The sequence below is a fragment of the Corvus moneduloides genome, chromosome 9, assembly GCF_009650955.1.
Source record: "Corvus moneduloides isolate bCorMon1 chromosome 9, bCorMon1.pri, whole genome shotgun sequence".
Lineage (NCBI taxonomy): Eukaryota > Metazoa > Chordata > Aves > Passeriformes > Corvidae > Corvus > Corvus moneduloides.
In genome coordinates this window covers 5,031,077-5,053,407 of record NC_045484.1, presented here as the reverse complement: position 1 = coordinate 5,053,407, position 22,331 = coordinate 5,031,077, and the positions used below count along the sequence as shown (strand labels likewise).

Here is a 22,331-nt window from a genome sequence, read left to right as displayed (position 1 = left end):
GTGTAAACAGCTCCAGCTCATGCAGGCGAAGGATTTGTGTAGCCAAGCAAGTCGGTGAAGAACAGGACTCGGGCATTATCCAAATGGATTTGGGTAAATGAGTCCTGTTCTTTACAAAGAAAACTTAATTGTCATGTTGGAAACGTAAATATTGCTGGAATTTTTTGGTGGCAGAGAATCCACCAGTGGACCCTGTAGTACAAGGATGATGGTGGCTAAATTATCAGAGAATTTAGTGTCTTTATACTATAAATTTAATACCACATAGAAATAAATCTAATCAATTCCCCTGATGCATTTTCATCCATGCAGTGCCGGTATACTGTCTGAGAATGGGAGGGAGAAGGGAAGGGAAAAGAAATGCTGAGGAAAATCTCTTCTCCAAGAGATCCATTGGATGTTTCAAGGCTGAACACACCTATCCATGCCATTCTCCATGGGAAAGGTATGGGACAGGTAAGGGGAGGGCTCAGAGAGGGGAAGGGAGTATAGTTTGGGTTGGCCTGGGTCCTGATGTTACTGCCACAGTCTAATGTAGACTGTAAGATGTGTTTGATTAAATTCCGCACAGGGCTGCATGGCAGAATAAAAGCAGGGAGTAAAGATAAATTATATAAATCTTATCTGCTAGGAATAAAAGGTTATGAATTTAGTTTATATACATTAAAAAGTTAAAAGGGTGGGCTGTGTTTGAATCCATAATAGGAAGATGAAAAGCTGCACAGGCCTTTCATGTTTTATTTTTGTTTTAGCACCTTTTTTCCCAACATTACCAGTATTAAGAAGAGAAAATGAGGCTACATCCCAGACCCACTTGAGAAAAGAGATAAAATAATCCACTTACATCTTTCATTTCTCCAGGGTTTGCAGAAACTTGTAAAGAAGCAGCTTACCTCACACGAACAGATTCAGAGATACATTTTTACTCACCTTTACAGCAACTACCCACAGTTGCTGTACAAGATTTTTTAGGACATTCTGCAAAAGAGTGATGAAGAAAGTAAAACCTAAATAAACCATTTTATGAAACACCTTCTGCTTTCATGGCTAATACTTCTGTTTTTCAGTTCTATTAATGAGATTACAGTAACTTTCTGCTTCCATAAAATCATGATGCGATACGAATATTTAGTAACTAGTATGGTTGTTTGACTTATTCTGTATTTATACTGATTGTGAATACCTCAGGCCATTTACCAAACAATTTCCCATTCCTTTCACACCTGTCCTTGATTGTAGAAGAATTTCTCCTAAGCAGGATGGCTTTCAGCCCTATTTTAATACAAAATTGCGTATCTCACACATTGTGACATCAATCCTACGCTGTGTTAGTCCCCAGTGCACTACTGGAAACTGCAGAGGGTTTTTTTCACATCCACCTGTAAAATCATCTGAATTTTGTCACCCAGCCTTTCTGAATTTTGACTCTTCTGCACTGACTCTTTGGTGGATCTGCTGACTCACTTTCTTTTAAGTCTTTTTGGCTGTTTGGTGGCTGTGGGGTGGATGTCTGCTGCGATTACTGTTGTTTTGATCGTGTCTGCTGAGAAAAGCAGTGGGGCCAGCAGGAAGCCCCTGCATGACAGAGAGCAGGGCAGGAAGCTGCTGGAAACTTCTTATATTGCCCAAACCAGCCAGATTATGACAAGTGACATTTCCTAAGCTTACTTGGGTGGCTCCTCTGCAGGCTGATAACTCTATGAGGCTGATGGTGAGCATGGGGCTTTTCTGTCCTTCATTTTTTAATGTAAACTGACATCTATGTACTGGTAATGAAACGTTGGGGTGTACAACAGTTTTAATTTGGGGATCCTAAAACTATCTATTTACGTTTATTAGCAAAAGCAGAGATTTTTTCTCTGTGGGTGTTAACTTTTATCTGTTTTAATAATTGACACACACGGAGCAACCAAGGTCTGCTATCACAGTCTGAAATTCCTGAGTTTTCCTTAACATTTTCCTTTCCTATATGCACATGTATTGTCCTTGAAGAAATGCTGATGCTAAATCAGTATGGGAAGACTGAAAATTAAAATGAGTGCTGCCCCGTGACTCTTGTGAAAAACATTCTGGACCTCCTAAGCCCCAAATGGGCCAAATATCTTGGTACATAGGTGTGCTAGCACTTGTTTTGAGCTGCTGTAGAAGGACAGAGGCCAACAGTGCTCCTAATGAATTATTTCAACTTGCTTGTGGGCACACACAGCATTGTTGTTGTCATAGGTTATTAAATTTTTTTTTTTCCCTAAAAGAGGTCTATTCTAAGAGTGAGACTGCCAGCCTTGGGAGTTCTGGCCTTCTGAGAGCTGACAGAATTTCCTGTAAGAGTTGCTTTTATAAAAGCTGTTTCCTATCAGGTTTTTATGTTGTTTTTCCTTTTTTGCAATTCTTCTCTTTGTTCTTAGTCTCTCCCTACTTGTTCTCAATCATTTAACCCAATCTGTGTATGTCAAAAAAAACTGAAGTAAGAACATACCCATCCCAACAGCAAACTTACAGTAACAATTAACTTACAGTCAATATGTGTGTCTGAGCCCAGCACAGTCATGAACCTTATCCACAAATACCCTTATTTTACAGCTGGTTAACTGTAGGTGTCCATCCTATCAAATAGCCTGTCCTTCCTTTCAGGGCACTCCTGCCACACAGGATGACTCATTCTGCATCAGGGGAGTTACCAGTTGTAACTATTTACCAATGTATTTTTATTGTTATTCCCCCTGTAAGCATTGCAAAGTCAGAGAAGTTCTCCAGGTTCTGTGCTTTTAAGGCACGGTTATTTTACACAAGGATACTTTTTTCTGTGTTGGGAAGAAAATGGGTTTAAGGGGAGTATGTGTTAATGCTTTGATAGATTATTTCAGTAGGTAAAAAAGGAAAAGGAAAGCACAAATCATGTCTTCACAGGGATATGAGATTTAATTCTGGTTTCAGTTAAATGAGTGTAGGTTTACTGAATGAAATATAACTGCATCACTTGATTTGTCAGTGTTTTAAATATGTATGTTAAGGTGAAATTGCATTTAGAGTAGGGAGTGGATTTTGATAGCAAATAGTAAACATCAGCAAATATATCTTTGTTAGGATTTATTAGAATCAGTACCATGAAAATGTCAGGGAGGACTTTAAATAAACTGTGGAGCATGGTCCTATATAGGTACTTTAAAATGTTGGAAACTGAATAGTTACAAAACTCAAGTAAATTATTTGGATTAGGTACTAAGACTGTCTTTTAACCCAAGAATGTTGCATGAAGCTGAATTTTTTCCATTATGTATGGATACCTCCCACATATGGACAGATGATCTCATTGCGTCACTGATAGGGATTTGTGGCAACACCCTTTGATCCTGCTTGGAGTCCCTGCCCCCTTCTCACCTCTATACCGATCCTCACCTTCTTCACATCGAGCTGTTCCATGTGCCTTCCTTGCTGCCTGTCCTGCCATGTCCACTCTCAGCTGCAGGCACCAGGGCTGCTGCTGAACCTAAGAAGCTCCAACAGCATGCTGTTTTCAGAGCTTCTGCCCTGATGGCATCAGCTCAGCACTGCTTTCACAACAGATGGCTTGTTTTCAGAAAAGGAGGAAAAGTGGGGGAAGCAGCGGAAATCCAACTTTCCTCTGGAGATGCGTCATCCCAGCCTGAACAATAGTGAGGCAGCGGTGACTCTGTCCTTCTGCTGGCATCCCTTCTGCTGGCGCTGGGGGTGCTTGGAGAACCCTCGGCGCAGACATTCTCACCATGGCCAGCTTAATGCTCTGTGGGGAGGCAAAAAGAGGAATCACCACACTGATGTTTAGTAACAACCACAAATGTAATAACAGCATCTCCCAGCAGCAGGATAATTTCTGGGCTTGCTGACCAGTATGTGCTGTGCAGACCTTGTGAACAGTCTGGCTCAGGCTCTTAAATGCAAGGACTTCTGTAGGATACATGTGTTTACTTTAAAACAACAATGTGCATTTTTTTTCCCAGAACAGACTGTATTTTTTCAGTTCTTTCAGCCACAGGCTGCATTCAGGCTTTCTCGGGATATAACCAAGTTTACAAAGCCTTTCCTTGACTTCCCTATCAATTTTGTCTTGAGGAGTAGTTTCCTACTGAGAAGGCTTATGGAGGCACTTTCTCCTGTAAAAGGAGTTTTAGAGATTCATAGAATGGTTTGGTTTGGAAGGGACTTTTAAGGGTCATCAAGTCCAACTTCCTGCCATGGGCAGAGACATTTTGGCTTTACAGGATTCCTGGATTTTACACAATCTTTACACAATTCCTCAACCTGAAAAGTCACAGAGAGATCTTAGGATAGCTAAAAGCTGTCATGCAGTCTATGGCCAGGTCTGATGGAGCTGATGCCTCTAAGCAACAGAGAGATCTGGGTTAAGGTAGGGAAATAACCAAAAGTTCATTAGAAATTACAGTAGCTGAGGTGGGTCCCCTCAGATCTGCTTAGGATCATGCCCTTGGATGGCACAAACCATCCAGGTTTGGTATAGCCTAGCTGGCAACCTGCAACCAATTTTCTCGCATTTCTCGAGGAACTATTTTTTTTTCCCCCTATGAAAAGCCTTTAAATGAAAAAAGGACCTGGTGGTGGTGGTCGACAGCCAGCTGAACATGAGCCAGTGTGTGCCTAGGTGGGCAAGAAGGCTAGTGGCACCTGCAATCAGAAATAGTGTGACCAGCAGAACCAGGGAAGTGATTCTTCTCCTATACCCGGCACTGCTGAGGTACCTTGAGTGCTGTGTCCAGTTCTGGGCCCCTCAATTCAGGAAGGACATTGAGGGGCTGGAGTGTGTCCAAAGAAGGCAACAGAGCTGGGGAAGAGTCTGGAGCATTAGGAGCAGCTGAGGGAGCTGGTGGGGCTCAACCTGGAGAAAAGGAGGCTCAGGGGGGACCTTCTAGCTCTCCTCAACTCCCTGACAGGAGGGGCAGCCGGGGGAATCGGCGTCTTATGCCAGTGAAAAAGTGACAGGACAAGAGGACAAGCTGAGCAGGGGAGGTCTAGGTTGAACGTTAGGAAGAATTTCTTCATAGAAAGGGTGATAAGACAGTGGAAGGGGCTGCCCAGGGAGGTGTTGGAGTCCCCCTCCCTCAAGGCGTCCAAGCAACAACTCGACGTGGCACTCAGGCTTCTGGTCTGGTTGACAAGGCAGGGATCGGTTGCACTCGATGACCCTGGAGGTCTTTTCCAACCTGAATGATTCTGTGATTGTGTGAAAGGGGCAGCTTTGCCGGTTGTGCCAGTGCGGAGGCGCTGATAAGCCCGGCGCTCTGCCGTGGTCACTCCCGTGGCGATTCCTACACTGCCCTGAGGCTAACGGCAAGAAACCTGCCCATCCGCTAGGAGCGGCCCCACAGCTGTCATCGCCGCTTTAAGCCGGCACATTCCGCGAGGCGGGGGCGGCTTCAGCTCCGCTCCGTTGTGGGACTCCGCTCCCGGCCTGCTCCGCGCTCACGCCGCCCTGCCTCGCCCCGCCTCGCCTCGCCTCGCCTCGCCGGGCCTCGCCCGTCCAAGCCCGCGGCCGGCGCGGAGCGGCGGCACCTGGCTAGCGAGCGACGTCCCCCGTGTCCCCGCAGCCCCGCCATGGGGGGCGGCGGCGAGCGCCGGGCGCTGTGGCTCTTGGTACTGTGGCTGTGGGTGCCCGCGCGGTGCGGCGGCGCCATGGACGAGTGCGCGGAGGAGCGGAGCGGGCGGGCGCAGCGCTGCATGCCCGAGTTCGTGAACGCGGCATTCAACGCTACGGTGCTGGCCACGCACACGTGCGGGACGCCGGCCGAGGAGTACTGCGTGCAGACCGGGGTCACCGGTGTCACCCAGTCCTGCCACCTCTGCGACGCCGCCCAGCCGCACCTGAGCCACGGTGCCGCCTTCCTCACCGACTACAACAGCCCGGCTGACGCGACCTGGTGGCAGAGCCGCACCATGCTGGCCGGCGTGCAGCACCCCACCGCCGTCAACCTCACCCTGCACCTGGGTAAGGGTGGGGAGGGGACGAGGGCCCCAGGGGATGAGTAAGCCCGGGCACCAGCCCAGGCTGGGGGTGACCTGCTGGAGAGCAGCTCTGCAGAGAAGAGCTGGGGGTCCTGGTGTCAACGAGCTGTCCATGAGCCAGGAGCATGCCCGGGGCGCACTGGTGTCCTCGGGTGCATTAGGACAAATATTGTCACCTCTTCCAGGGCTGATCCCGCCCCTGTCCTCAGGCCTAGTGAGGCACATCAGGAATGCTGTGTCCAGGTCTGGGCTCCTCAGGAAAAGAGAGATGTGGAGCTCCTGAAGCAGGTCCAGCGGAGGCTGTGGAGATGATGGAGGGATTTGAGCATCTCTCTCACAAGGAAAGGCTGAAGGAGGTTGGACTGTTCAGCTTAGAGAGGAGATGGCTGAGAGGGGCCCTCATCCCTGTCTGTCCCTGTCTGCAGGTAGGGCTCAGAGGCTGGACGAGGCTCTGCTCCCTGAGATCCAGCAATGGGACAAGAGACCACGGGCAGAAACGGATGCCCAGGAAGTTCCACTCGAACATTACAAAGAACTACTTTCCTGTGCAGTGACCAAGTACTGGAACAGAGACCAGAGAGGGCGTGGAGTCTCCTTCACTGGAGATATTCCAGACCTGTCTGGACACAGTCCTGTGCCATGTGATCTGGGATGACCCTGCTTGAGCAGGGAGGTGGAACCTGATGACCCACTATGGTCTCTTCCAACCTGCCCTATTCTGTGATTCTGCAGGCTGCCTGCACACCGGCGTTGTGGGGCCTTGCCTGGGTGAGTGCCAATAAATAGGCCCCAGGTGGTCTGGTGTTCAGGGGGTGTCAGCAAATCCCTGCTCTGCAGGTCCCCAGCCATGTTCACCAGGTCTAAATCAATGCTGGCTGCACCCCTCGGTTGTGTTGGGATGTCCTCAGCCAGGGGTCTGGCCCTGCTCTGGTTCTTCACCCCTCAGGTGATGGTTTACTCACATCTGCCCAATAGTGCTTGGTATACTTGATTTTCAGCATTCTCCAGTGAATATTGCAGGGGTTGCTCCATTGCAGTCTGCATTGGTGGTGCTGTTGGTTTGCGAGAGGAGAAGCTGTGCTGCCAGAGGCAGCCGGAAGTGGAGCAGGTTGCAGTGATCATGTCCCACCCTGTGCACCAGCAATAATAGAGTCATTTAGACTGGAAAAGTACTAGGAAGAAATTCTTCTCTGTGAGGGTGGTGAGGCACTGGCACAGGCTGCCCAGAGAAGGTGTGGATGCCTCATCCCTGAAAGTGTCCAAGACCAGGTTGGACGGGGCTTGGAGCAACCTGGGATAGGTAGGAAGGTGTCCCTGCCCATGGCAGGGCATGGAATGAGATGAGCCTGAAGTCCCTTCCAACTCAAGCCATTCTATGATTCTGTGAAAAGACCTTTAAGATCAAGTCCAAGCGGTAACCCAACACAGCCAAGCTCAGGATTGGATTGTGGAGTTTTCCAGATAACAAGCTTGGGATCCAGGTGGGAGATGTTGGTTTGAAAAGTGGCAGGCACGCTGGGAAATCACGGTGTGCAAGGGCACATCTGCTGTGTATCCTCTTACCCCCGGGGCAGCGTTGTCCTTTAATTGCTGGGTGGGTTAGGTGTGTCCACAGCCAGCGTTGCTGCTGAACTGTAACAGCCAGTCAAAAAAAGAAGGGGAATTTTCTGATTAGTTGTCAGTTCTAGAGGTTCCTTTGGTATAAAGTATTTTAGCCTTCACTTTGGTTTGTGGACAAGCTTTTCTTTTCTGTTCATTCACTTATTCAAGCTGTCATGACATGGAGGAAGGGTAATCATTTAGAACTGGAAGACAAGCCAGCCAACAGAAAGTTGAAAACACAATTTATATCCTCATGTCATTAAATCAAGTAAATATTAAAGAAAGCCCCATTTCAGCCATTCACAGCTTCTAATCAAGAGCAGCTGTTTAGCATCAATAACAGTGTAATTCAGTGGAAAAATTGTCAGGGCTTGGAGAGCTGGATCTTATGAGAGCTCCCACCTGCATTGGTGAGATGGTGTTGATGGCATGGAGTCCTGTGCCAGTGGTCACCTGATGAGCACATCCATGTGCCCCAGAAGCCTGGAGTGCCTCTCTGCCCTGAAGTGTTTCTTTGTGTTTGAAGCTTCAACATAAATATATCACATAAGTGTATCTAATTGTCCCAATAAAGAGAGGTAGTTACTAAGGCCTCTTTATCTTCTTTTCTTTGTACATTTGGAATTTTTATACAGGGCTCCTGGAAAGCTAAGGTTTGATCTCAACTTCTTTTTTAATAAGAATCATTGTAATTCTCATTATCAAGGCAAAACTTATAGACCCATCTGTATTACTGCTATCCTTGGCTTTGCACACTCATATGTATATGGCTGTTCTTTGAAAAACTGTATTTCTGAAGTAACTGGGAGCAGTGTGCTGTGTCCTGGGTTTTGAAGAAATGCACACATTTCTTTGCTGAAAACAACGGCATCTTTGAAATACTGTAGCATTGCAACACTTTCACTTGTGTTCTGGGTTTGTTTGCAGGCTCTTGGAGCTTTGGGAATTTGCTTTGCCATGGTTTTTGAGTAGAGTACAACTTGAAAGCAGAAGCTGCCTGGCAGAATTTGATATATTTGAGGGGGTTTTTTGGTCTGATTTTGCCTAGTTAGGTTTTTGGGTGGGGTATTTTTAGTATAAAGCCTATCAGAAGCTTGTTCTGGGCATGGTGGTGGTGGAGAAGTTGGTTTTAAGATGACCAACAGCGAAGCATTAAGCTCTCTGCATGTCTGCTGTGTGACTCTCTGTGTTGCTGAGTTCATGGCAGGTGGAAGAGCTGTTGAATTCTGACAATGCCTTTTTAGCCTGAAATGCCCCAAATTACTCTGCAGCATTGCTCTTCCCTACTTTTGTGAGGTCTTCAAACTATCTTTGAGTGAGCTGCTGGGTGCTGCGTTTGGGTTCTGTGTGCCTGCAGGCACTATGGTCTGTGGGACGCTTAATTATTGACATCACTAAGAGAAAGAGGCAAAGAGCTTGACAAATATTTATGTACTCGGTAGGACATAAAGGCATTCTGGGTCACAAAGCCATTTCATGCAGTTAGTTCTGTGTGGTCTTTGAGGATTAAGCTCTGTGCTCACACCCGTATCTTTATTTGATGCTGCAATTGCCTTCATTTCTGAAAGCACTGGTGTCCTGAATGGTTGGTGCTGCTTTGCACCTGGTCAGGACCAGCTGCATCAACTCCGGGTTTCATGCACATGCTGCCCTGTGCTGAGTTTTTTGGCAATTTGAGATGTCTTGATTAACATCCAGCGATGTTCAGTCCATGTAGAACAGCATTAACATTTCAGAAGGGCCTGCAAAAGGTCAATAAGAACTGCAGGTCTGTTGCCAACATGTGAATGTGGATTTCTTTGAATTTTCTTACAATTTGCGGTTCGAAACAAGTTTAAAAACCTTTAGTTTTGGGACTAGGTGCTGGCACAAAGCCTGATACAGAAAAATACAGCAGAGATCTCTACTACTGAGTTAAGGGCTCAGATCCTGGGAGTGTTTGGAGATGAGATCTGTGTCCAGAAGTTAGGGTGCTCCCTGCAGAGAGGGGTATTGGGGTAATTACCACTCCCTGCACCAGGAACGTCTGGAGGCTATTTTTCTTTGTATGAGCAGGTATTAAGACCCCCTAAGTAAGAGGCTTGGAGACATTAATTTGCAGCTGTAAATCAGGAGAAGGGGGAGCTGAACCTGTTCACAGGGTGGTGTCTGGATAGTTAGGTTAGTGAGTGAGAGGAGGGGAGAGCACTGCTGTGTCCTTTCTGCCACTTTTCTTAGAAGTATCACTTGGCTTCCCCCATTTTCCATTTCCTCAGAATTATTACTGATTTAGACTTGACCCAGCCAGTCTTCTTTTTTTTCTTCCAACACTTCTCTCCCGCTATGTTCCCATATATTCCCAAAATAAGGAACTTTGGGGCAGCGGTGCCAGCTTTCAAATAGAAGATGGAAGCCAAGGCCTTGCAGTGTGTTGTTTTTTGAAGCTAGGGTGTCACATTATTTTTACAGTGTTGTACAGTATTTTTACTGTGCTGTTTGCTTGTCCTGGGAGCATTGGGATAGTTCTGGCATCTCCCCAGTGCTTTGTGTACATACGCTTGAGCACAGCATTGCTGTTCACACCCCTGACACACAGAAACAACGCTGTGTGTTAAAGATGCTCCCTTGGACACTGGAAGAAGGGGAAAAGAGACAGCATGGAGGTACATGGAGTATTTTTGGTGCTGGGTGCTCTTGCTGGGGCAAAGGTTTGCATTTTTTCAGATGTCATATAATTTTTCAAAGCAGACTCTCACCTTTTCTTCTGCAGCTCTAATTTCCTTGTGCTTTCTGTTGTTTCTACACCTTTTTTATCCACTTCTACGTGTGCCTTTGCATTCCCTTCCCAAGCAGCTTTGATAGAGCCACCTCTCATTTTTCCCCACCACTTTTACTTTCTGGTCAGATCTGCTTGATTTCAGCTATTATGATCCCAGTGTTTTGTTCCTGAGACAAAGAGGCAGCCTCCTCAGCATGCTGGTGGCTGTTCTGTGGTGGGGTGACTCCATCTCCAGTGAGAGCAGCTGTACTTCTATCAGCAGCCTGTGAGCTCAGAGCAGTCCAGTCTGGCGTTCCTGGAGTGGGAGACTGTCCGCTGCATCTCAGCAGGGATGGTGTCCAGATGTGCTTGACCGATGATGCTGGTGGCCTCAGCTATGAATTTAGGACTATCTGGAAGGCAGAAAAGACCAATTCCTCCCTCTTCTGTCATTGCCTCAGAAGAGGAGGCGGTGTTCAGTACTGGAAGCAGCCCTCTTGTAGGCTGCCTTTCAGCGAGAGATAAAATTGCTGGTTGCCTTGGTTAAAAACATGTTGGCTCCTGAAACCCTTGCTATAGATGGGCCTGGAAACTCATGTCACCAAGCTGGATGGTGTCTTGTGTATATAAAATAAAGAAAAACTTGCAAAAGCTGTTGGTTGCTGAAGAAATTAATTGCCCTTCTCCCTCACCTCCCCCTTTTCTACCCACTCAGTCCTTTATTTGGCTCTGAGGAGAGCGATGATGCTTGGTTATATATACTTTGTTGGCAAAGCATGGTTTGGGGCATCACTGCCATTTGAAGGCATTTACAAGGAAACCCAGGCGAGTTGCCAGTTCTTGTGCTCAGCCCTGGCTTCATTAGCCTGTTGTTTTTAGCAGACAAGGTTTTTTTGAGTTAGTACAGAAAACCAGTGGCTTTTTTTCAGAAGGGAGAGCTATAAAATGTGACTTAAATCAAGTAGGTAGTCTATACCACTGGGATGCAGTTGCTCTGTTTTATTCAGTGCAGTGATGCCCTCAGTTTGCCAGTTATCCCATTAAAACTTTATGAGGCTGCGGTTTGCTGCTTTCCTTAGGGAACCACTGTGGTAAAACCAAATGCAAGCAAGCAGGGTGTATGCACATGAAGCTTTGCCTAGCATAGCTGCAATTTAAAAACTCAGAGAGTGGTAATTAAGGCTTTGGGAGAGCATTTCCGGCTCCAAGGCCAGTGTTCAGGGTGTGTCGGGAGCCTGGGCTTTGCTGCGGTATTTGTGGAGCCCTGGGGGAGATGTTATTTTAGTTGGTCTCACAAAGGCTTGATTTACATTTTGCAGGTTTCAACACGAGTACTGAAGAGATCAGGGCTTTTAATGGCCAGCAGTTGTTCCATGCAGTTATATAAAGGTATCACTTCCTGTGTACACTTTAAATTCCTAGTTTTTTCTCCTACTCTGTCTTGGGATGCTGATGCCACGGTATGATGCCTTTGGGAATACTGTACATGGCAGAGCACTTATTTTGGAGGGTGGGGAGAGCTGGAACTGTGTGATATTTTGCTGCAAAACCAACTGCTATTTGTGGTTCTTGCCCTGAGTTGGTAGAAGAATTAATCGCAGGTTTTCACACACTTAAACAGTTCCTTTTGTAGGTTTAAACCTTTGAAACTGCTGCTCAGAATTGTTAGCATGGTGAAAAGCTTCTGGCTTATTAGGTGGCATTTCTCTTGCAGCCCAAGGCTTTGGAAGGCTCTTGTGGCCTCTCTGAGTCTGCAAGTGAAAATCCCAGGCTGCCACTTCCCATGGAAATGAAAAATGGGATTGCTCTGCAAACACTTAGAGAATTTCCAGTGCAGATGGATGGGATGGGAAACTTGGATCTTGGGTTCAGTATAATTCTTAAAAACTGGACTGTGAGCACTATCCTTAATCTTACCACCTTTGTTTGGCTGAGACCTCCTACTTGTGTCCTGGGACCCTAATTCAATGCTCACCGTCACTGGTGAGGCCATGCTGAGTGATTTTACTGTCTGGCTCCATGTTCTTCCCATAGATTAACTGGGATATGGGGTCTGGCATGTTAAACATCACATCTAAAGTCACCATCTCTGGTCCGTAATAACCGTTGGAGGCTCAGCCTCAGCTGCTGTCCCCCATGTAAGCTCCAGCCTGCGAAGAACCATTCCAGCCTGCCGTTACACATCTCTTAACCATAAGATCTTGCTTATTGGTGGCTACTATGGTATGTTTTGATCGGAAAATAACATGAGTTTCATAGTTTTCCAATAAATTGCAGAAATCTTGCTGGGTCTGTTGTCCCACCACACAGAAAGGAATATGTTTTTCCCCCTCCAGATACAGCATAGCCCTGTGTGTCTCTAATCAAGCTTTACAGCCTTTAAGTCAAGGATGATTGTGGCTGCTTGTGTTGAGGACATCACTAACTGTGTTTGAAACTCTTTGTAATATTAGGATGATCTCTTAGCCATTTCCAAAGGATGTACTAGGGATTGCTCTCGTTGTCCACAATATTCCATTGGTAACATCAGGTTTTTAGCAGTGTGCTGGTGATGTTGGTTGTCACATCAGCATTGATGAGAGCTTCATGACAGCTGCTGACAAACCAGCTACGCCATGAGATTAGAGAGCTGTTGCTAGTAGACATGTGCACTTGTCAAACAGGACAAGGAATACTGAGAGCAGAAGCTGCCTTTTGTAGCCTGCCAGACTAAAGGTGAAAGCTGCTGGTAGCCTTGGTGGGCTTTTAGGTATTTTGAGGTAAAACACGATCATTTCTAGGAATTTCTCTCATGTAGGAGCTTGGAAAATGGTGAAAACTCATCAGCTGTAAAAGGATCTGAAATAATAAGGTAATTTTATTTAAATTTAAAGAAAGCCTCAGTCTTTTTTTTCTACCAGCCCTATTTGAGACATCTTTCATCAAAAAACCCCAAATCCCCACCAACTCCCTCATCTATTATTCAGTGGTCTTCAGCATTCTGTTTTGCAGCTGGGTGGCAAAGCACTTTTTGTTTCCATGCTTCTACTTGTTTTAGATATTCCAGTGTGATAGTCATCAAAGAGCTGTTTCCAGTGGTAATCATTCCTGCAGTTCTGACACAACACAGCTGTGTTCGGCAATGGAGAATTTCAGAATTTCCTCTTTTAGAAATAGTATCCAAAACCTATTATTGGACTTTTTTTTTTTTCCACTGGTAGGTAAGCTAGTACCATCTTGTACATGGGAGGTACATTTCCAGGGAGCTTGAGGGCTTATTTGTACAGTTGCCTGGGGGTTTGGTGTTTTTGTGGGGGAAGGGGAAGACTTCTAAGGTGTTTGTGGAGATTGAGAACTTGAAAAGACCCAGGGTTTGTGGGTTCTTGGCTCAGCTTTCTGCAGTGTTCTCATTTCTGCTATAGACTTTGGTGTGCTTGAAGAACTGTTTATCTGACTTGGCTTTGTAGTGGATCCTGTGTTTTATAGGAGAACAAGGTAAAAGGCTATTTCATCCTCAGGGGCTTGAGATGCTCCTGTGGGAAGGCCAGGGTGCAGAATTGTTGAATGGCTTCAGGAGTGGCACCTGGCCTGAAATGGAAAGGAAGCAGACCTGACCCTTACATTGCTCTTAACTCTCTGTAATGGAATGATCACCTCTTAAAAAAACCACCCCAAAGTCCTTTAAACCTACCAAATACTAAAACCTGCTTGATAACAGAGATCATTCAGCACATGTGTGTTCAAGTAGGCACTGGCTGCACATGGTAGCCCTTGGATTCCCCGTGAGTTGCCTGCAATGCTCATTCTTTTGGGTGCTCCAAGGCTGAGGGAGCGCTGTGGAGTTTGGGCTTGGCACCAGCCCAGTTCTAAGCACTCTGCTTTCTTCTTGCAAGTTTTTTTTCAAAGTCTGCTTTGTAGCTCAACTTACTTGGTATCAGAAAAGACCTTGTTCCTACCTCAGTGAACAGCTACTTGTGCAGCATGTTGCACTTGGGCCGGTTTGGTTTATTTTGGTGGGGGGAAAATAGCAGGGTTGCTCAACAGGTTGTTTTTTAACTTTTAAAAAAATATATTCTTTCCCTTCCCTGTATACTTTGTTTCAGGAAGGTGAATCCTTCTTATCTTTGAATTAAAAGATAACGTGTCTTGGAGTCTTTTTACTGAAATGGTTGCGTTGAACCTCTTCAAGAGGGATAAAGGGGCTGTTTGCTTGGTGCTTTCTTATACTGTATTTACAGTGTTGTGGACTATAAGTCACGTGCTTTGAAAGGCTCAGTTTGTGTTGGGCATATCTCTTACTGAGTTTAGTGGAATGAAAAATCAGTCCCTTCTGGAAAAAGTACTATAATGCTTCTTGATGTCAGTTTTAAGTGTGACTGTTTGACTGAGAGAAAAGAAAATGTTTTTGTCCTGGGGCCTGTGTGGTCAGCTCTGATTATGATGATTATTTATAGTCCTTTCATCTGCAGTCCTTTGCATGCTCCCATCTGGTGGGATACTGCAATGGGATTTTCTTCCCAGCAGCTTGCCGGGCTGGCCCCTGGGGAGCAGCCCTGGTGAGGCTGCCCTGCCTGCTGCCCTTGCCTCTCAGCTTCTGAAAAAATGTGGGTTATTTGTGGGGATCCAGCATGTCTCCCTCTGTCCTGCTCCTGGCTGTGGCTGTTGAGGTGCTGGGCTTGGCCCGGCAACCTCCTTTTACTGTGTGACAGCAGCTGATGCTTCCCTTCCAGCTGCTGCTTCCTCTGCTTTTGCTGGCTGCCTTCCTGGGTCTCATGGCTCCTGCTATCCTGGCTGAAGTTACATAGCACAAGGGATTTCTCAACACTGAATCTACTTGATGAACTTGTTAAGAAGCTGTTGCTGAAGTCTGTGGTCCTTCAAAGCTTGCAGATCCTCCTACTTGATTTACTTGTGTTTTCTGTCCCCCTTCTCCCTTTCTTCTTCCTGAAGCTCCTTGCAGTCTTCTCGGGCTTCCCCTCCCTCCCACTCCTGTTTTCCTGGTACTGAGATGTTCCTGAGCTGTGCAGTTTGGGAAGGTTACCCCCTTCCTGGGATGAGGTTATTTAGCTGAGATCTCCCACAGTTCTAGTCCTGGCAGCAGCCTTGGCCTGCCTGGGTAGCATTGCCACTGCCCTTGTACACTCACTGCTTTATACATGTGTACAGACAAGGTGCTAGTGGCTTCATTTTGGTCAGACTCAGAAATACAATGCAAGTTCAAAATCCTTAAATGCTCGGTATTATTCCGTAGTTTTTCATCTTGCATGTGTTAGGGATTGGGGGGGATGGGAGCCCCTCATCAAAGGGCAGTTACAAGTTTTCCTCAATTGAAGCAATTTTTTTGTCATAAAACCAAGTGTTTGACACTGTTCATTCCCAGCAGGGTTGTGAAGAAGATATTGAAAGGTTGGAGTAAAGAGATTTGGGGCTGCAGGGATGGGGCAGCTGCTGCAGAGCCAGTGCCGCTGCCAGAGTGAAATGTGAACTCTGAATAAAGCAAGGACCCACTATCATCGTGCAATGTCTACTTAATGAAATCTAGTTTTTGCCCTACTTGCCCTCCCTGTCCCTGCCTTGCTCTTCTGGGGTTGCAGGTGGAGCTGGGAGGGTTGCTGGGCACTGGGATGGCTCTTCCGTGCCTTCCATCCGTGTTCTGCAGGCATGAGTTCACTGATTACCGGCATTACACGAGTCAACGCCCTTCTGCTTTATAAGCAGAGTGACTCTGCATGCATCTGTGTGTGCACTGCCCCTTCCTCACACCCTCCCTCCAAGGGCCGGCCCACATTGCAGGGGGGGTGAGCTGGGCCGGTCCTGGGGCAGCTAAACCCCGTTTCCTTATGGAACAAAGTACGGGTTATTTTGGAAGTAATGATAGAGAGATGAGCTTTTCCAAATGCTTCGTAGCACTTCTAGGAAATAAGGGCCTTTTTTACTGCTAGCAACTTAAGATGTATTTTCTCTGCCACAGATTTCCTTGTAGCTGTATTTTCCTGTACTTCTGTTCCTTGTAAGATGTAGGAGGTGTGTCAGGAGAAGCCAACAGCTTTTTTGGGAGATGCTGGAAAGGCTGTGAATCATGAACTTGGGGCACCCCTTTGCACCCCGGGTTGGTTTTCTCAGTTCCCTGGCAGACTGCCACCAGTTTTTGAGTACGGAGAACACAGTTTCATAAAAAAATAATCCAGGAGGCACTCTTAGAAGATCTTTAATTTGATATCCAGTGATACATTTAGAGCTTTCTAGGAAAATGCATTTGTCTGTGGCTCTGAAAGTACGTGGGTAGCCCTGGGAAAGAATATCACAAGACTCCCAAAGCCAGGTTTGTTGCCTTTCTGTGCTTTGATTTTTTGCAAGTTCAAGCAAAAACGTGGTAGTAACATGTTTTTTAATGACAAAGTCATGTTTTACTTATAATTCATAGTACCATGGTGTTGAAAATTGCTTGGGGCAGCTATGGTGCAGTTGTGGCACTGGCAGCTCATGAGCACCGCAGTCACCAGCAGAGACTGAGAACTTTGGGTACAGACTTTGTAAAAACTCTTGTGTCAGGGGAGGCACTGGGCTAGTTTTCTGGTGCACTTGAAGCAGTTTGCTCTGGTTTTGTTGTAGTTACTCAGCAATTTAATGGTTAATTAATCAAGGATTTGGATATGCAGTTAGAACAGTGCTGTGGTCTGACACCGATCTCTGCCTGGACAGTGTCACTAACTATTATGTGGAAAAGGTTAAAAATGTTCATAAGAATCTCAGTTCTTCCTGTTGTGAAACCTTGGACTGAATATGTCTCCTCGTTAATTTGCCTGTGAATTTATCACCTTTTTCATGTCAGCCATTCAGTCTGTTTTGTAACTTCAGGGCTGTGGTATGTTCTTTTGTGAACAGCATGTTAGAACATTAACATGCTGCTTGCGTGGGTGGGAGAGACCCTGTTTTCCAGCCTTTCTGTCCTACAAATCCTGATTTTCTTTATTGCTATCACTCAGAAAAAGTCAAAGTTGACTTGAAAACAGTGGGAGGGAATGAAGTGTTTTGAAAGGATGGTCCCATGGATGGGAGTGGTATTGAATGCCGGGGTACAGAGAGCTGTTGTGGGAAGAGAGGTGGTTCAGCCAAAGGGATAGAATTTGGAGTTGCTAATCTGTGTCATTAGTGCTGTGTACCAGAAAGTTTGAATTGTGCCTGGCTAAATCGTATGAGGCTTTGAAATTCACAGCAGTGCTGGCAGCCCCGCTGGTGTTTGTCCTTCTTGCAAACAAACAGCTGCTTGGACCAGGCATTCCCAGTGCTCAGCACCCCACTGCTTCCTGAGGCCCTCTGAAGAAAGCTGCTCTTGGTTTTGGGGAAACCGCAGGAGACCAGTGGGAAGAAACCTCAAGGAAATGAGTTGGTGTTGCCACTGGACCCATGGAGGATGTGAAAGCATGGAGAGTTTTATTCACACCTCTACTCTCTGTGTGTGATTAGTGTAACAGGGTAAAACGTTCTCTGTCATGCCCCTCTGAGGAGTGACACAGGTGCTGGCTTGCTTGAAAAATTTGCTGGTCTGAAATGAGTCTGAAATGTGAATGGAGAAATTGAGTGTGTGTTCCTGTAGCAGTCTCTGGTCTTGCTTTGTTCAGGTACCTGTGCTCAAGGGAAGCTTATTTTAAAGCATACAGTTGAAATCTATCAACTTTTGCTTTTCTCCTGCTGATGTCTTAAAGCTGACTTTCAGCAGAGGTAACTCTCCAGAAATGGTAATGGATGGCAAAAGGTTTTGGCTGGAAAGTAGGCATGGAGCCTGTTAAAGGTGTCTTATGTGTAGCAGTTCCTCATCAACGTACATGATGTTTGTCTGCCCTTGGGAAAGAAGTGGCGGTTGCTTTAGTGGTACTACGAGGTATCTTGTCGGGTGAAAAAAGAGCAGCCTCAAAACCAAGTAAGTAAAAAAATCTGTGGTGGCTTTCTGCCTGTCCTGCTTCCTGAGGTAGATAATGAAACCACTTCCTTATTCTTGCGTCTCCCTGCAGAGAAGAAAGCCTTTAGGACAAGTGATGGTTTGTGGAGTGGAACATCATATGCTTTTTGTCATAGAGGTAATGGTTAATTAATGAAGTTATAATAGTGGAGGTTTGTTTTGAAGTGTAAACAAGCACTGGTAGTTAAAGGAGTTCATAACTCCTAGGTCTGTGTGCTTTGTTTGCATCCTTTAGAAAGGCGTGTTTAAAGATTTCAAAGGGGAAGATTCTTATCCTATTGGAAAAGATTACTGGTCATTCTGAATCAGTAATTAAAAAAGGATTAATAAATAATTGGTAAGGGATTCCTGGAACATCATTACTGTGCCTAAAGAACACACACTACTTTTTTTGATGTATGTTACCAAGGTAAAACAATCAAATCATCATTAAACTTCTTCATTTCAATACTTAGTGGGAACTAATAAGAAAGGTGGGGACAGACCTTTTAACAAGGCCTACAGTGATAGGACAAAGGGTGATGTTTTTAAACTAAAATAGGGTTGATTCAGACTAGGTATAAGGATTAAATGAGGGTGGTAAACCAGTGGAACAGGTTACCCAGAGAGGTGGTGGATGCCCTATCCTTGGAAACATTCAAGGCCAGGTTGGATGGGGCTCTGAGCCATGTGCTCTAGTTGCAGATGTCCCTGCTTGTTGAAGGGGGTTGGACTGGGTGGCCTTTAAAGATCTCTTCCAACCCAAACCATTCTATAATTCTCCAGAATGAAGTATAAGCCATAAGGATGAGCTGGTGGAAACTTGAGTTTTCTGTCAGGAGCTGCTCCAAGACTTGCCATGTAACTCTGTACTGTATCTCCAGACCATTTTTGTCCTACACATCTCCTGCTTCCCCTCTCTTCTTTCACCACCCAAGGCTTTCATGCTGACATTCATGCTTTGTGTTCAGTTGCTGTGACAACGGAGTGCAAGCCAGAAGCATTTTGTGTGCATGAATCGTGCAGAATAGCTGTTCTGGGGCTCAGTGGGGTGCTTGAAATCTGGGCAGCAGGGAATGAAGGTGTGGCCTCACATCCCCTCAAGGTATACTGCTGTCTCTCAGCCCTGCCCACTTATTGCAGCTGGGGGCAAGGAACCACGAAGCCCTTGGCTGGTTGGATCAGTTTGCATGCTTAAGTGCCAGCAGTTAATTTGATGGAAAGATAACCTTTTGGTGGCCTTGGTGATACTGAGGTGTGCCTGGGGCCATGTAAGCGCTGGCTGGTGGGAAAGAGGCACCAGGATGCACAGCCCAGGGACAGGGGACAGACTTACACTAGTTGGCAGCCAATTCTGAAAACATCCTAAAACTTTCTTTAGAAGGACCCTTGTGATGAAAATTAGGAAGAAATTCCTCTCTGTGATGGTGGTGTGGCCCTGGCACAGGCCGCCCTGAGAAGCTGTGGCTGCCCTCCCTGGAAGTGTCCAGGGCCAGGTTGGACGAGGCTTGGGAGGCAAGCTGGGATAGTGGAAATGTTCCTGCCCATGGCAGAGGGTGGAACAAGCTTTAAGGTCCCTTCCAACTGAAACAATTCTGAGATTCTCTGATGTTGCGACAAAACTCAAAAGTGTGGACTTTGGATTATGAGAAGCTACTGTGAGCTTTCAAAACTCAGACTTCTGTAAAAGGAAGGAAACAAGCAATTTGAAATTTCCACTTTATGGCTTGCACATGGAAGCAGCTCATTAGGTGAAAGCAAGAAAGAAGAGAAAAAGGTTGAGAGAGATCAGGTAACATTTCTGAGGGAGGGCTTTCATAGAAAAGACATTAATATCTGTGTTTAAGTTAAAAAACTGAATTCTTGTAGAATTTTACTTTATGCAAAACCTCTTTATTTGGAGATTGAGCTGTCCTAGCTTGTTTTAAGCTGACTTTGTATAAGGAGTAATAATGAGGTATGGTTTTTTTAAATAATAACCCACTAAATGGGCAAAGTGATCTTTATGCATTTGCTTGACTAGCCTGGAAGTGGATTGAAGGGCAACAGATTGACCTAGACTAGAAAAATGACTTGATAGATGGTCCACTTGTTTGTCTTTTTAAAGCTTTCATCACAAAGAGCTATTAAAAAAATAATGTGAAAGTAAATATTCCCATAAATGATGCTGAAGATGGAGATAGTGTGATTCCAATGCAATTAAAATTATAGGCTTACTCATTTTAGAATTAGTAACAACCGTAATAACTTGCTTTTCTGTTTGTTGGGTTCAAAGTTCTCATAGTGATGGATGAGATAAAGTCATGAAGGAGTTTTGTGCCTCTGATATTCCATTGCATATCTAAGAGTTAAACAGTAAGGGAGAGAGGAGGCTGAAGTGATTTGGTTAATTGCTAAAGCAGGCTCTTGCTGTTGCATCAGTGTGTCTTTCTTTTCATCTCTTAGGAAGCTTTTTAACAAAAGAGTCGGCATATGTGGTCTCCTAGGAGGAGATTATCCTTGCAAGTAAGCTGCCACCTGTACAGTGCTGCTCTTCAAGCAAACAGAGACAACCAATGAATGGTGATAGATCTTTGCAGTTAATAGTTATAAAAATGGTATGCCCTTCTGATTTTGAGGACAAAAAGACTATTCTTTAATCCTGCAAATGAACTGTATTTATTGGTCCTAGGGAGAGGGTTTGAGGTTTTTTATGCAAACTTTCACCTACTTGCGTAATCTTCTGGGTGCCTGGAGGAATGGAAAAACAAATTTAGCGTACTTGAGGGCTTTTCTTACTGAGGTCTCCCTTTAGTGCATGTCCTGCCCACACAGAGCTAAGATGAGCAAGAACCCCAGAGCAATGCATTTTTCCATGGGTATGCAACAGTTCCTGCCCAGTCAACTCTTGCTGGAAAGATTCAGTCCATCTGCTGACCTGGAGCTGCCTCTGATGTGCTGGGAAGAGGTACTGGGATCACTGATGGGGTGTTCAGGTTGTGGGGGTGCTTGTGTAGCATGTGCACCAAGGACATTTCTGGTTTATTTCTGCTTGGAAGCAGAGCATGTGGACAGATGCTCTTTCATCAGATCAGAGAAAGCTCCTTTGCAAGGCCAGGCACAGCATTGTAGTGCAACTTCATGTTTCCCTCTTGCTCACATTTGGGGGAAAGGTGGTGAAGGGTCAGCTCCCTCCTCCCCAGATAATGCTTGAAAGCTGTCCAGAGTGGGCTTAGTTTCAAAAGCAATGTGAAGTCACTGTGATACGTAAGCTGCAGAGTCTTGCTGGGGCTTTTGGAGTGCTGAGCCCTTCCTTCCTCCTAGGAGAGACTGAAAATCCTCTGGTTCTTTTTATTTTTGATGCTGAATGCAAGCGTTCACCATCCCAAGGCAGTGAGTTTGTGACTGCTCTGGAGCAGGGTGTCCTCCAGCTGCAGCACAAGCTGAATCCTGCCAGCAAGGCAAGCAAGGGCTTGTTGGCTAAAGATAGTGTGCACACATGTACACAGGCCAGGGGCGTTAAAGAGCTCTGCAAGCACTCTGATTTACAGTCATCCTAGACATCCTCAGGAAAATTAAAGGAACCAGATGCATCCAATAAATAAAGAGCTATTTAAGGTCAGCTTTATCCTTTACAGCACCTATTCTCCATGGTAGCCATACCAGATGACGCTTACTGCATTATATAAGCATACAGTGCACTGACCTCTGCATTGGATTCAATTCCACCATGTGCTGCCAGGTGACCAGGCATCAGTTTTTGGCATCTCTTCTGTCTTTGAGGCCAATATATGTTTGTAATTCAGTAATCCCTGCAACACATTTGGTCTGCCTACGGTTGTGGCTTGTGCTCGTGTTATTTGGGCTGGCCCTGAAAAAAGTTTTGTTCAACTCTCTCTCTCATTTAGTTATACTTCCGTTAGATTTATTAATTAGTTGTCTTTTGCATGGATGGAAAATGTTAAAAATAGAGTGCTCAAGGCAGGGCTATTGTGTTGGTGTTGACAGGTTCACTGAAAGCTGAAGCATGTCTTGTATTTTAAAAAGCACCAGGTTTTGGAAGGAGTTGTGCTCGCTGATGTCCTCTTGACCCCATACTAA

The 22,331-nt window shown here is 45.6% G+C and overlaps 1 protein-coding gene across 1 annotated transcript in view; it reads left to right on the top strand.

Moving 5' to 3' along the window:
- The first annotated feature begins 5,499 nt into the window (after positions 1 to 5,499).
- Positions 5,500 to 22,331, top strand: part of LAMC1 (laminin subunit gamma 1) — a 65,726-nt gene continuing 48,894 nt past the window's right edge. The window contains exon 1 of the mRNA XM_032117790.1: positions 5,500 to 5,977. Within this exon, the coding sequence (XP_031973681.1) occupies positions 5,587 to 5,977 (391 nt within the window). The 5' untranslated portion in view covers positions 5,500 to 5,586. The remainder of the gene's footprint in view (positions 5,978 to 22,331) is intronic.